Below are 15,612 nucleotides of genomic sequence, written 5' to 3' on the forward strand. Positions count from 1 at the left end.
TATTAACTAAAAAATGATAATTTTTGACTCAATACACTAAAGTACTCATGGTGCGATATATTGTCTGACTAAACTTTGTTTTACCTAAATAATAATTGTTTTTTCTTTTCATCTATCTCGGTGACTTGTCTTCTACGTTTAGTATCCTATCCATCAGTAGGCGTTTAACATTTAAAAAATATGTAGATCTTTTATTTTGGAACCAAATATTGGTAGAATATGATAAAAAATGTACCTATATAGCCTCCACGCATGACAATATTTAAACTTTTTAATAATCATTATAATTTTGGTTCCAGATTACTTTCCCAGCTGGATCAAAGTTTGTATTGTATAGATATTTTTTGACCATGTCCGATTCTAATAAGATCATATTTTATTATGAGTCTCCGTAGAGTGGAGATATGTATCAACTTTTTATTTACGAGAAATTGATGTTATCCGTTTGCTCAACCTGTTAGGTCGATTCTCCGACTCCAAACACACATTGCAGTGCAATATGTATATTTTCCAGATCAAGGATTTAAACCTGGGTCCTACAAAATTATCAGCCGATGATTTAGCCGCACGGCCATCGTGGATTCCCTAAATTTACACATACTAAATGTCCGGTCATGGCTATGTTTTGACATATTCTTCTAACATATCCTACGTTTAAATAAAAGCTGTGCTAAATATAAATATATTGTTATACTATGTTAATATTTTAAAATCCTCTTTTTAGATTCGTTAACTTCAGAGTCGAACATCACTTCACATATTTATATTTCGTAATGAATTTTGATCTTAATCAGAATTTTGAATGCTACTGTGGCTAAATAAGATTTCCTAAGAGTATGTGGAACAATATTAAAGAATATATTATTATGCAGTACCTAATACAATTTAATTAAAGTTTTAAAAAAATCCACAGGGATAACGTCACTAGTCTGAAAACTCTGTATTGTTCTCAGCCCGTCAATTATTTTAATGCACACATCGATTATCCAAACTTTACAAATTACCATAATGAATAATCAGCAAAGCCACCGCCAAACTCCGAAGTATAAATTTGCATTGGGGGGTGTGATAACTTTGGACAAGTAAGTTTCATAATCCCGTGATGCGTCACTTCGAGTTGACGTAATTTGGAATGATAATCGCCGCCAAAGTGAGTGTTGAAAGTTCCTTTGATTCGTTAATATCGTTGGCATTGTGCAAAGCGCTGTGTGCACCAAACGAGCATAATCTGTCATGAGTCCGCTTTTTGCTAATGCCCTATTTTGCAGAGTCCACAACGAGACAGTGGCTAAGTTACTAAGTGTAGCGGCCAATAACATTACTATTAAATCAAATACATCTGTGATTTATTATTTACGATTCTTCAAGTAATATGTATCACTACGGCCTGTGTGATTTCAGTTTGTATATTATATTACATATTAAAATCATAATATAAGTACATTGCGATGTGGTTTGAGTACTTACATTAAAAACATTACCAAAAACCTGTTGAGTTATTGACATATTATAATGGAAAGTTAAAATCATGATGCGGCTTAGAAATTATGATTTTTTCAACATTCAACATTATCAACTAGGGTCTGTGCTCTGTTCGTAGACGCCTCCCATAGTTATGTACCTACATTCTTCTCAGTCCATAGTTTTTGTATGGTTTTAGTGCCATTGAACATTGAATTCATCAGACTTTTATCAATTTCATTTATCTACAAAAATATTGACGGAAAATCCAGATAATAAATTTGCATTATTCCATTTTTTTCTACGTGGAACATAATACTATTATGAACATCATTCGTGCGTCATTCCAAGGATACCTGTTATTCGACAGTTTTCCTGTTTATTTACAAAATATTATGACGCCAGAACTAAGTTAGCTAGAAGATGCGGGACAGACAAATAAACTCCCATTTAGATTCAAAAGTACAATTATTTAAATTCAGATCTTTTGTTTAAATATTATGAGAGGTAAGTCCACTCTTTTATCTTCTGATACTTAAGTATTTAAACAAACTAAACTTTGTTTTGCCCACAACATTTTTCCATTATCAATTCTTCTAATTTTATTCTACGTTCATGTCAATGAACCTAGATAGGCTTTGAAAACAATAGGTACCATATTTGATATTTATTGTACGAGTACCTATCGAGGGCTTAGTGTCAAAAAACACTATCTACAAAAGTGCAACTTTACAGGAGAGCCAAAAATCGTTATTTTAGATTCTTGTAACTCAACAAGGGAAATGTTTATTTAAAACCTAATGTTAATATTTTATAATTTATTGTATATTGTACATTTATCTTGCTTATGATGATGTTAAAATTTATAGGGATAGTTTTAAAAAAATATGAAAACAAGGGTAACTTGTGTAGTTAGCGTTAATCTCTACTGACGATTTAATAAGAAATTAGAAAAGATTGACATAACGTTGTTTGACTATCATGTAGCCATAAATGTAAAATAACGTTATCTCAAAAAAAAAAAAAAAAACACTTTTTTGTAGATAACGTTGTCTGACTTTAAGCACTCGCTATATCACTAAATATATTTAATTTATCTGTTTAAAAATTACAAAATGAGAACTTTAGGTTAGATTCGATTTTCACTGCTAAACAAACCGTCTGAACCTCGATACAGTGTTTTATTGTTTACTCACTATTTTTTTACAAGGAATGAGACCAATTTAATTATTATAGCGGCGTGACTTTTAAAAGAGCCCCATAGATGGCGCGGCCCATTAACTGGACGCCGCAAGCGCCATGTAGACAGATTAGGATTTAACTCTACATATATAGCGGACTGGCTTAGAAGACCCATAGATGGCGCTGCCCATTAACTGGACGCCGCAAGCACTATGTAGACGAATTAGGATGTAACTCTATGTTGACTCCGTAATTGATATCTCTCACAGATTTCTCACAGTATTACAGCTAGTCAGCTTAGTCTGATTAGCTCTGACACTTTTAATCATACATGTCCTATATTTTTATCGAGATTCGTTTCTAGTGATAAGTGTGGTTTCTAGTTGTCAAATATGATACCTACCTGAACTGAACTAATCCTTTCGCAAGTTCACCTGATTATTTGGTCGAGCGAGTCATCTTATGTTGTTAATCTGTTTTCGTGTACCGTTTGAAGTATTGTCTGTTATTGTTGATTAATCTCTGTGAACTCTGAATGAATACTAAGCGTTTCTATTTTATAACTAAAACATACTTTTTATCCTTGCATATACATTATTTTATCCTTGTTGTATCATACATACGGAGATTGAAGTCACGCTATATTATTAATTATCGGGTCTGGCAAGTACACATCGTCAGTGTTTTGTAAAAAGGGCGAATTAACCATTTTGGCGAAATCAAGATTTTAATGAAAATACAATATGTAACTCACTAGCTTTGTTGTGTAAAAACGGCGAATTTTTATCTCCACAGGAAAGTACTTAAAAACGATAATCGACTAAAATTAAATTAATTAAAATTACGAAATAAAAAGCAAATGTGACATATTAGGCCTTTTAAAATATTATATGATAATACCTATTATAATGACAGTATTCTTTTTAAGCTTTATTATAAACTTGTTAGATATTTATAATCATCTACAGGTAAAAAACAAATAAATATAAAAAGTTAAAAATCCTCCTCCTGTAAAGTAGCATTTTGGTTAATTCGCCCTTTTTACAAAACACCGACGACATATTGTTTTTCAATTTGTGTGTGAGTCAGGGTATGGACCTAATAGGTTGAGAAAGTGGCTGACATCCATTTCTCGTAAAAAACAAATTCTGTTAATACTTTGGACGCGGAAGACGCACACGGTGCGTAATGACCAGGCGGCCGATCGATGTAATTAACGTGCATTTTAAATGGGGCAATTAAAATCTCATTATCTATTCAGCAGCGAAAGCGTTAATACAAACCTCTACTCTGTGGAGGCCCATTTATGATCCTATTATGATCGGACACGGTCGAAAAAAAAAAGTAATATAAAATTGTAGTAAATAATTTAGTCGTAACGATAAAAAAATCGTCTACAGTTATTCTGACAGTGTAGACTTAAAATATTTTCATCTCTCTTAGTGAGATTGTATGAAAGTAATTAGGAGTGGTAAGCGACTTGGAAGGAGCGCTCGTTTTTTCTCTCATGAATCACCATTAGGAGTCATCCTACCGTCAAATGATAATTCTTCTTCCATTCTGTTAATGCACAAAGCTTTTAATCATAAGAAGTGACCATCGGCTTAGGATTTTCAGTTCTTAAATAGTCTCTTCATAATATAAGTATATTATACCGGATAATTTATTTAATTTATAAAACATGATAAGAACATTATTTCATAACTTTATAAAAGTATATTATAATATTATATACCTACATTATATAATATGTATGTATATATTTGTATGATTGAGTGTGTGTGTATTGTGTGTACGTGCAAAGAGTGCAGGTAGACTTAAATAGTGTACACTAAACTTTGTCAGTCAAACGTATTTATTTTTATTGAACTACAATTACAATGGTGTAAATATTGTTTGTTAGTTTTTAAAATTCAATTAAACCCTACCTATCCAAGCCATAGTAGATAATAGTAAAAAAATATTCTAAAATTATGCCATTAAACCATATTACATAAACCATACATACAAGTTTGACTGACAACGCTTAGGGTAGACACTATTTATATCGCTATATGTATACCTCCACGTCCACGGTGGCCGCGCGGCTTAAGCGTTGGACTATCACGCCGTGGGTCCCAGGTTCGAATCCTGGGTCTGGCAAGGACACATATTGTTTTTCAATTTGTGTGTGAATCAGGGTATGGACCTAATAGGTTGAGCAAGTGGCTGACATCCATTTCTCGTAAAAAACAAAATCTGTTAATACAAACCTCTACTCTGTGGAGGCCCATATGATCTTATTAGGATCGGACATGGTCGGGAAAAAAAAATACTTCTACCGCTCGCCACTGCTGTATATATTGTATATGTGGTTATATAGGTATATATTATCATCATTATCAGCTAGGGGTTGATCCGCAGCTAGATGAAAGCTTCCCATAGCTCTTCATACTATTATCGGTCCCTAGTTCTTCGCTGCTACGTATATCTACTGAACTTTATGAGTTCGTCTATCCAGTGGGTTTTAGGGCGTCGCTATGGTCGTTTAGTGCCCTTGGGTACAACCATATGACGGCATTTGTCCAGCGGTTGTCCACTAACTGAGCGACATATCTAGCTCATTGCTATTTCATCTGCTTAGCGACCTCTATCACATCGCGTACTCTTGTCTGTACCCAACATGCACTTTGCGTTGCCGCCACGTTACGCTACTCGTAATTTTTGGATCTCTCTTAAATTAGGAATGTATGTTTCACACGCATACGTGAGGACTAGTAGCACACATTCAAAATACTACGCTAAATTTATAGGTCGCTTTTGAAGATACTATCCTTGGTCTATGAAATAAAGATAACATCATGTATAGTTATATTAGGCGATACTTTTATTTTAAAAGCTCTAAATTGACACTAAGATGTATTTATTTATTATTGGTACTACATTTATTATTGATCGATATTATTGAGTGTAGTCGATGAAAGGAATTATTTTTATAATATATATTATAACAATATTTAGTGTTCAATTATTGAGCTTTCGTGGGTCACTAATTTTGACAGATTTTCTTTTCTCAGTTAACCTTTGATAAATTTTAGTTTAAACCGCAAGATGTCGGTAAAATGCTTTGATATATAAATAAATACTAAATTACGCACCGTACTAACAATGCAGATAATACCTGGTAACCGCAATAACTACCATATAAGTTTTTTTTAATTCCGTTAATAATGGAATTGTTGTAATTTATAATTTTATTATTTCTGAAGATAACTTAGTTGCTTAAAACAACTGTCAACATCGATTAATACTTCAACTATCGTATAATTAGAAATAATTATTAGGTACTTATAAAGTTAATAAATATTTATTTATTTAAGAAAACAAAACATTGTGAACATAACAAATTTAAATTTAAGACGTTCACAACATGAGATTTACATTATAACAAATATTACAACTTCACAAGAAAGAAGAATTTAAACAAAAACAAATACTCACAATTTTATACAGAATAAAATTTAGAAAAAAAAATACATAGCATGTCACTGAAAAAGAATATGTCTTTGGGGAGCGCATTGATTAGTCATGCACTCTTTGCTTATGGTACCTGATTGGATTGACACGAGGAAACGGTTCTGACCCAGAATTGATCATGGCTGCGACCACGTAAGTAATTTACAGGCAGATGTAAATTCAATTTCCTTAGAAACTTCATAAGGACACCAGATAATCGACCCATATTCAAGAATACTACACACTCACTAGATGTGGAATGAACGTATGACATTTGGATTTATGAATGGTTTATACTACATATAAATAGTAATATAGTTTTGTTTTTTATTGATTTTAACATTGAATGTAAAATGCTTGTAGAGATTATTATATTATGAGTACATATTACTTAGCGATACATTTACCTATAATACAGGTCATATTGTATGAAAAATATATTAATTTTAAATCGGTTTGTAGAGAGACTAATTAATATAAAATTTAATCGTATAAACATACTGCTGAAAATGGCATGTTACATGAAATGCTCCGTATTTATTTCTGCCACCTATTTATCATTTTTAAAGCTTGTTGCCATTGTGTCAGGATTAACGTGATTAACTGTTTTAATCATATTACTAATCACGAACTCTAGCGAAAAAAAAACTGATAATATTGTTTATGAATTAACACGTTTATTCTAAAGTAATTAGAATTCACAAAATATTATTCTCTTGCGTGCCGTGGTGTGTCATTATCATTAATATGATTAAAAACGAATACATATTCATTACTCGATTAAACTATCGTTAAACTTATGGCCTTCATGTATTGTTGTATTATACCATCATCATCCAATGTCAGCTTGGCAAAATCAAGAAAATTTCTTTACCCCTCTGTAACCCTTCATGTCTTTATGCATCAATAACGTTATATCTCTTACTATACAGTCCAATTGTATTCCGGTACTAGTTTTTTACCCCGATTTATAAAAGAGAAGCTTTTTGGTGGTGAAATTTCTTCCATTCTGGAGACATGGAGTTGTAATTTTATATTAAGAGTGCTAAATCAAATAGATGTTCATGATTTTACGGGAAAATTAATTATTTATCGCATTATATTATAATAGAATCGTCATAAATGCTCCAAATATAATATATACGCCAGACTTGTACCATGACAAATTTACAGCTATGTTTGGCTATACTGTATTATTACAAAACACATTAAATTTAAATTTTAGCTTGTAAAAAGGCGTTGCAAATGTTGGATTTCTTTTTGCATATTTCCTGGGTCTTTTAGGATGTTACGGTATCAAAAATTCTTTATAACTCATTAATTAGAAGTAGACTTGAAAGTGGGTATTATTGCATAGCAGTTGAAGTACGGCCTTATGGTAGAAAGTGTTCAGAATATTTTTGAGACTCCTTTACTTTCGACTTTATGGATATTATCCGTGGTTCTATCCGCATGAATTTCTATTAGGTATGCTTACATACAGTATTTAAAATTTTAAAAGAGATTTTTATTTAGCTAAATCTTTGAATGGAAACTCTGCCATTATTGGTAGTATTGACTTGTGTGTCTCTGATCTCTGATAATTACCTTAGAAGTCGGGAGCATTCCTTGCGGTTAGTAATGCTAAGTGGTAGGGCAATAACTATGTTTAATAAAATACTTTGAATATTGATAATATATTCCACTTACGTGAGGATGAGTTTGGTGGTCGTAGTTTTATAACTTTTTATGATAGTGTCTCATTCGGTGTGCTTCTATGTAGGTACTATTTTTATTATTTACTCATAGTACCCTGTATTTTTATTTCAATTCTATTACCACTTTGTAAAATGTCGTGAACGCTTTGAATTTATGATTTATCATGTTCATTATTTATAAAATAAATAATTTGTATTTGAATTTTAATGACGCTAGATGTCTTTGTCACATATTGGCAGCTTTTATAAACTTTATCCATTTCAGATAGTCAAGCGCCATTGCTTTTCAGTTATCGTTGGCGAACAGGACTTTGTCGTCAGGGGATGCGTACATAGGCCACATTTGTGGCAGGCACTCCGTCGTTTTATGTACGTATTTGACCCAGGTGTGTATTTTTATAGTATATATATTGAAAATGTCTTGAAATACGTATTACGTCAAATAAAGCATGTTAATAAAAAATTAATAATAAAGAAATCTAAAACGTAAATATCAGAATGGAAAACATAAATTATATACCACGGTATTAACGGTCGTATTTTTGAACCTAAAGATGAAAATGACGTATTTTTTAGACTAAGAACATTTTTACATAACATATTATGTAAACAGCGCATTATAGCTAAATTCAAGACATTCTCAAACGTTAGATTGGTTAAATTTAAGCTCCGTCGTAACTTTCACACACTTACAGCTCATTTTGGTGCTTTAGAGTATGTTAAAATTCATATGCTTTGAAACTCATTAATAACGAGAGTAACCATGGAATCGGAACCAATATCATCCAAAGCAGAAGGTAGAAGAGACTTTATACAAACTTTGTTTAGTACTACAGGAGTTCATAATACACTAAAGAATAAGATGATAGTTTTCATAGTTGTATTTATTTATGTGTATTACATACAATATAAAGTGTACTAACCGCATCATTATGGTTCCAGAAAATGTAAGCAGGAGGTTCTGGTGAGAAGAGTACCACACAGGTAAGGTTTATCGTACTCCCTCTATCTATGTACAGGTCAGGACCTCCTATTATGTCTGTTGTTGGTTCTGAAAATAATGAGAAAATAACGGTTTTAGTAAATTTAGCAATTTAATTCATGTGTTCTGATAAACATCTGATAAGATAATATGTATCGTTAATTATAATAGAACAATTTTTTTTCCGAAGATGAATATTACATAATATGAAAATGAAGCTGAAAACAGATTGTTAAGACTACCGATTGAATAATCTGAAAGTTATTTAAAATTTCATTGGGTTTATTCAAATCAAGCATCACAGTTCTCTTAGCAAAAATCTATTTCCAAAGAATGCTCGTAGATACGTGGCATGAATATTTGTCTGAGACGCATTTTGCAGTTTTTTGAACATATGTTTGACGCCGACCGAACAACCTGGAGAGACTGGTGGTGAAGGATAAAGAGAGAAAGAGCGTCGGCGCGCTGGAGCCAGCAAGTGAAGGGAGGCACCATTTATTCTTCCCTAAGAGAAGCGGAAGATCGAAAGGGATGGAAAGTCTTGGTCGTTCAAAGGGTGGCAAAATTCAAAGATAGTTATGATTCTCAGCCATGAGAGTACGGCCAAAAAGAAGCGCGTATATAAAATGCATTGTTTTCGATTTTTTTAAAACAATGTGTAGGGTCAATGACCATACCATCCAGCATAACTTGGCAGGAAACCATTAATTTATAACTACTTATATTGTTAAAATTACAAAACAAGCGATTGATGTGAGTCAATCAAATTTCAACAGAAAGCTAATTTAGCAAAATGATATAAAACGCTTTGTAAGTTTATCATGATATGCACATAGTTGTTTGTATGAAAATCAATCTTGCGCAAAACTGCACAATTGTTCAAATTAAAATCAATTATTTATAATTTACAAAACGAATCATGCATTGCACAATAAACATCATAAGCAGGATTATCGTAGTATCGAATCAATATAAAACACTCAGTAGAAGAAATCAACAGAGTGAGTCAGTTACCAAAGATTTAACCATAAGGTTATCGTTCGCTCCGCCCGGTCGAACTTCGCAATTCATCAGCACGCATACTCGTGATTTCAACCATCTAAATTATAATCTGTAAACTTATCTGTAATAATTAAATTAATATTTATTTGGTATGAGATAATAAAACCAGGGTTCATTTCATTCACGCACCAAATTCTGAGTTATTCATTTGGGAGTCAAATCAACCTACCCTGCTTGTTTCATATTTTATCCTCTAACCAAAAATGCATGATATTATGATATTTTTTAAATGAATAATCACAAAAATCGCATATATAAAAATAATTTGAAGACGTTATCATGTAGTAATAAATATAATGTAAATAAATATTTGTATCCTTTTAAGTATATTATTAATCGGTAAATAACTGTTTTGAAAATGGACAAAAACCTGCCAAACAAATATCAAAATAACGTTACGAAAATAGATTCACTATGTGCTGTCGCGTATTATACTATTTTTTCATGAATTAAAACGGTACTCACAAAATAACATTTTAATACGTATGTAAAATGTTATTTATTATTCACAAAATCCTTGAATTCAAAGTCAATCATATGCTGTCTCACTTGAAAAACAACCTGTAGGCATAACATAAACGTCAGTCAAAAATTGTTGTTGACTTGACTAAATCAACGTCACTCCACGTGAGTCAAATTCGAAACACCCTGGTTTATTATGTTGAAACTGAATTACAGTACGTATGTAGTCTGTTAAGGTTTTAATTTAATTATAAATTACGCTTCCATGTATGTTAGGACTGCCGAAAACTTTACACGTACCACCACATAATTTGTTTTTCTTTATTTATTTAAAAAAAAAATTGTATTCCGTTTCCATAATTTAATACCGGAAACTTAAAAGGCTGTAAGTGCCAAAAATTACAAAAACGGTTTTATTAAATTTAATAAATTGATAGCATGTGCCAAGGCCAATGTTCTACAAAATGGTACAAGTGACTATTAAAGGAAACTATGCACGGTTGTACATGAGACTTTCTATAAATGATTCTTTACTTTGATTTTATACTTTGTTTAATATGTCTTTTCTCAGCGGCTTTCGTGGTGCAGTGCGTATGGCGCTTGCCTTCCACCCGAGACTTCCTGGGTTCGATTCCCGGTCAGGAAAACACAATATTTATGTGTTTTTCTCAAAGCCTGGGTGTTTTTGATTGTTCAAAATTACTAACAACCACGTTGTACGAAAAAGCAAGGACATGGTTATTAATAATTCTAAAAAAAATATATATGTCTTTTCTATATGTTTTTCACTGAACTGCGTTAAAATATGTTAATTTGTTGATTTGGCATACAAATAAAATAATATTTTCTTTGAAAGTTTGAGTGTATTTTTAAATTCCCATCTACGATATCCGAAAACTTGGACTGGAATGAAGCTATAAAGAAAATGTGCCAAAGCGTGTGGATAGATTTTCACCATAGGGCATCATTAGAAAAGGGGAAATGGAGAAAGTCTATTCTACCATCACCACGGTTGGTGCCCTGGTTTGTAGAGTCTCTTTTGAAGAAGAACAAGCTTAAGCTAATACTGAGGCTAAGAACAGGGTACACAATGGGTAAAAAAATTGATGTCATCATGGGAAGAAGCAATTTGTAGCTCTGCGATGAATGTGATGTTTTAGAGGACATTGTACATTATAGAAGTACAATGCCCTAAATATGAACGTCACAGAGTACAATTGCAAATTGCGAGTATCTATGAGAATGTCGACGAATTGACATGTGCCCTGGCGGAAGAGTTTGGCAAACTTGTAAAGTTTCTTTAACAGAATATGAGTGAGGACCTGATCGGCGGATCCCATTCTAGAAGAGAAGAGGCGATATGGCAGCGAGTCTCAGTCAAAGCCTCGGTAAAATCACTACAAAAAATCCCATCTACCTTCTTTTTTTGTAAATGGCAACTTATTTATTTGCATAAACACTAAAATTTACTATACTGTTATCATAATACTAATATTATCACGATAAAACTGATGTTTGTTATATCAGTTCCTAATAAGTGTTATATTTTAAATGTAATGAAAAAAAATCTAATAGGTAAAACAATGCCGAAGTAAGAAAAAAATTCAAGAACGTATGGAATAATTAGTGTTATATTACCAGTTCGTAGCTTGGTCTATAACTCATGGAGGTTAATGGTCTGAAGACCGAATGCCGCCTGCTTTATGCCGAAGCTTATGTATGTCATGAGACGTGGTATCTTAACAGGGCCCAAAGATCTCGACTTTTGAGCTTCGAGAAACGATGTCTTCACCGAATCGTATGGATAAACTTGTAAGACTACGTTACAAATACGAGTTCGTGAGTTGACATTAGTATATCTTTAGTGACTCATACACACGTGTTTCAGATGCTAGATAGTAATTGCACAGTCGCAATGATTTTTCGTTGGTGTGGTCGGGCTTTCTTCATCATGCGTTGGTACTACAAAATCGATATAAATGTGTTGCAAGTGCACCTAATTAATAATAGACCAAGATAAATGGATCAGCCTTGTGCTTGCCTATGCTCCGATGCTCGAGCGTATTAGGGTTGTAGCGACCCGCACAACTTAATTATGACTCATTCGGCCGAAAGCTTCCGAACGCGCTACACGCAAGCATTCCACACTCACGCACATAATTCAAAACAACATATTTATTAAATCAAAACAAATAAACGGAAGTAAAATATGTATGCACATGTGCTGCGACCTACTGAGTCATGATTGAATTGATAGAGACATTACATGGTGAAATAATGAAATAAGTACTTGAGTAAATTGCCAATGACGCGGACATAATTATGAAGTTATGTTAGTTAGTTAGGTTATGAAGACGTAGACCGAAGCTGTTAAAACATTACAGATGTCAAATCGTAAATATTTCGATTAAAGTAGAGTTAACAAAAATAACTTTGTTTAAAAATCATTACCTAAGTGCAGCCAGGTTAGGTTAGGTTAGCATCAGGGAACTCAGAAATAATGGGAACTGAAATACCTAACGGGTAAGGAGAAGCAGGTAACCAATCTCGAGCAAGTAAGAATACGAGATAAATTTAAACAAGTGTCAAGAATACGTCATACGTCGAATACTAGCAACTGTTCTAGGTTTATACAATTACGTTCATTTAATATTGGTGTATTACACAGACTATTGCTCGTCTATAATGCGTGGTTAATTTTCATGGGACACTCACAAATTCAAAACCCTGCACCAAAATTCACTGTATTGGTAGGTATAGATTAACCTATCAGAATTGTATTTATTATCTGTTCTGTGGTTAGCATGCTATTTTCAAAGTCACTGATTTTAATATGAATATACGGTTTGAGAGTCATTGCGCTAAAGTATAATATAGTAAAGCATAAAAGGGCAGAAGTACATAAAATATTTGCAATAAACTTACGTTTTTGTAGGTTAGGTTAGGTTAAGTTACGTGGGTTAGGTCACAATGCTATTTTTATGATAACGGATATATAATAATATGAACGTTTGAGAGTCATTGCGCAAAGGTGTAAGGGAGTAAAAGAGAGCAAGGACCTAAGTACATAAAATATTTGCAGTAAATCTTACATTTTTATAGGGTTAGCAAACAGCTGAAATGTCGAATTTTATGTTTTATAGCACTTTTATCTCAGATGCTTTTCTCGCTGGTGGGGTAATCTTCCTTTTGAATGAGAAATTCTCTCTTGAAATTATTGAGCAAATGATATTGCATAATACTATTTCAGCATACATTATTCGTTTTGTTATTATTCTGAAAATGGCGAAAAATATTATTATAGACCACAAATAATAATGAAATTTAGAATTATTATTTCAGTGGTGTTTGGAATACATTCTGGGTGTAGTTTAAGAATAACGAGGAGAAAAGAGAGCGAACCAAGCAGCTTCTCATCACGCTGAGAATGAAGAGGTGACATTAGACCTGGCTTGGTTACGTGCTGCAGATCTCTGATAAGAATAAGGTACAACCTGACTTACCTATTCTTCAAGCTAACTAGATTTCGGCACCATGAAAGGTCACTAAATACATATACGAAGAAACTACGGGACGCAGGCATGATCTAGCTAGTATGACGCAAGAAGAGTATCAGAGATTCCTAGAGGTACGAGGGTGGGTCAATAAGTCCTTAGAAAAGCCGACAGGTGGCGCGACTAGTACTGTAAGCGGTTTGTTTTCATGCAGCGGCACTACCGATTCAGTATGCTGCGAAGTTTCAATCAGATTGGTCGGGTTGTTGTTTTTTATTTTCGTACATTTAAAAAAAAATTTTGCTTGTTTACAAAAATGGAGAAAATTGAGCTTAGAGCTGTTATTAAACATTTTAATATAAAAGGGTTAACAGCAAAGGAAATAAAAAATGAGTTGGATTTAGTTCACGGCATATCTGCTCCTTCACTTGCAACTATTTATAACTGGTTAAATGAATTTAAACGTGGTCGTACATCAACAAAGGATGAACCACGCTCAGGACGTCCTGTAGAGGTGACTACACCAGAAATGATCAATAAAATCCACGATATGGTGTTAAGCGACCAAAGATTAAAGTTGAGTGAGATAATTGAGGTTACAGGGATCTCAAAAGGTAGCGTCATTTCTATTTTACATGACAAATTGGGCATGAAAAAAGTTTCTGCAAGATGGGTGCTGCGTTTGCTCACAGTCGACAATAAACGCAATAGGGTGGTGGCCTCTAAAGCCCTGTTGTCGCTCATGCAACGCAATCCGGATGAATTTTTTCGTCGCTTTGTGACTGTAGATGAAACATGGATATACCACCATAATCCCGAGACGAAAGAACAGTCAAAGCAGTGGATTGCGAAAGGCGAACCATGTCCAAAGAAGGCGAAAACCGTAAAATCAGCTGGTAAGGTTATGGCTACTGTATTTTGGGATGCACGTAGAATTATTTTCGTTGACTATTTGGAAAAAGGAATAACAATAACAGGGGATTATTATGCATCTTTATTGGACCAGCTAAAAAACGAAATTGAAGAAAAACGGCCTCATTTAAACAGGAAAAAAATCCTCTTTCATCAGGACAATGCCCGTGTTCACACATGTTTACGATCAATGGCTAAAATTGAAGAATTGAAGTTCGAATTGGTCGACCACCCACCGTATTCGCCAGATTTAGCCCCCAGTGACTTTTTCCTTTTCCCAAACTTAAAAAAATGGCTAAGTGGACAACGTTTTTTTTCAAATGAAGAAGTCATCGATCGGACAAATGCTTATTTTGAGGACCTAACGAAAACTTATTTTTCTGACGGTTTAAAAAAAATTGAGAAACGTCTAACCAAGTGTATTGAGCTCCAAGGAGATTATGTTGAGAAATAAAAAAAAAATACAAAAATAAAAACTGTTTTAATGCTTTTTTCTAAGGAATTATTGACCCACCCTCGTACCTTGTGGTGTTCATATATTCCAACTAGGGGGATAGTTAAAGAAGAAGTGTTAAAACTAGTTAACTATGATGTCTCATTTATAGTATAAGACGACAAACGTATGGCATTCCAGAGGTCATAATATCAGGCAATATTAGCAGTATAAATACGTGGCAGAGAAAGATATTTCATGTGCAAATCCACTGAACTAGTTTGGGCAGTAAAGTTTATCCCGATAGTGACTGAAAACGTAAGAAAATTATTTGGGAATATTAAGTATATTATTATAAAAAAAACAATAGGTTTAATGAAATGGAATTCATAATAATTACTGATGAGAATACCTATTTTATAATATTTGATA

At 33.1% G+C, this 15,612-nt stretch overlaps 1 protein-coding gene across 1 annotated transcript in view; it reads right to left on the reverse strand.

Annotated features, from left to right (window-relative positions):
- Positions 1-15,612, reverse strand: part of LOC147064003 (neurotrimin-like) — a 203,296-nt gene that overhangs the window by 9,886 nt on the left and 177,798 nt on the right. The window contains exon 5 of the mRNA XM_085958842.1: positions 8,759-8,886. Coding sequence (XP_085814968.1) covers positions 8,759-8,886 — 128 coding nt within the window. The remainder of the gene's footprint in view (positions 1-8,758; positions 8,887-15,612) is intronic.

This window comes from Rhyacophila brunnea, unplaced genomic scaffold, assembly GCF_057557595.1.
Source record: "Rhyacophila brunnea isolate RB1 unplaced genomic scaffold, BYU_Rbru_1.0 scaffold_8, whole genome shotgun sequence".
Lineage (NCBI taxonomy): Eukaryota > Metazoa > Arthropoda > Insecta > Trichoptera > Rhyacophilidae > Rhyacophila > Rhyacophila brunnea.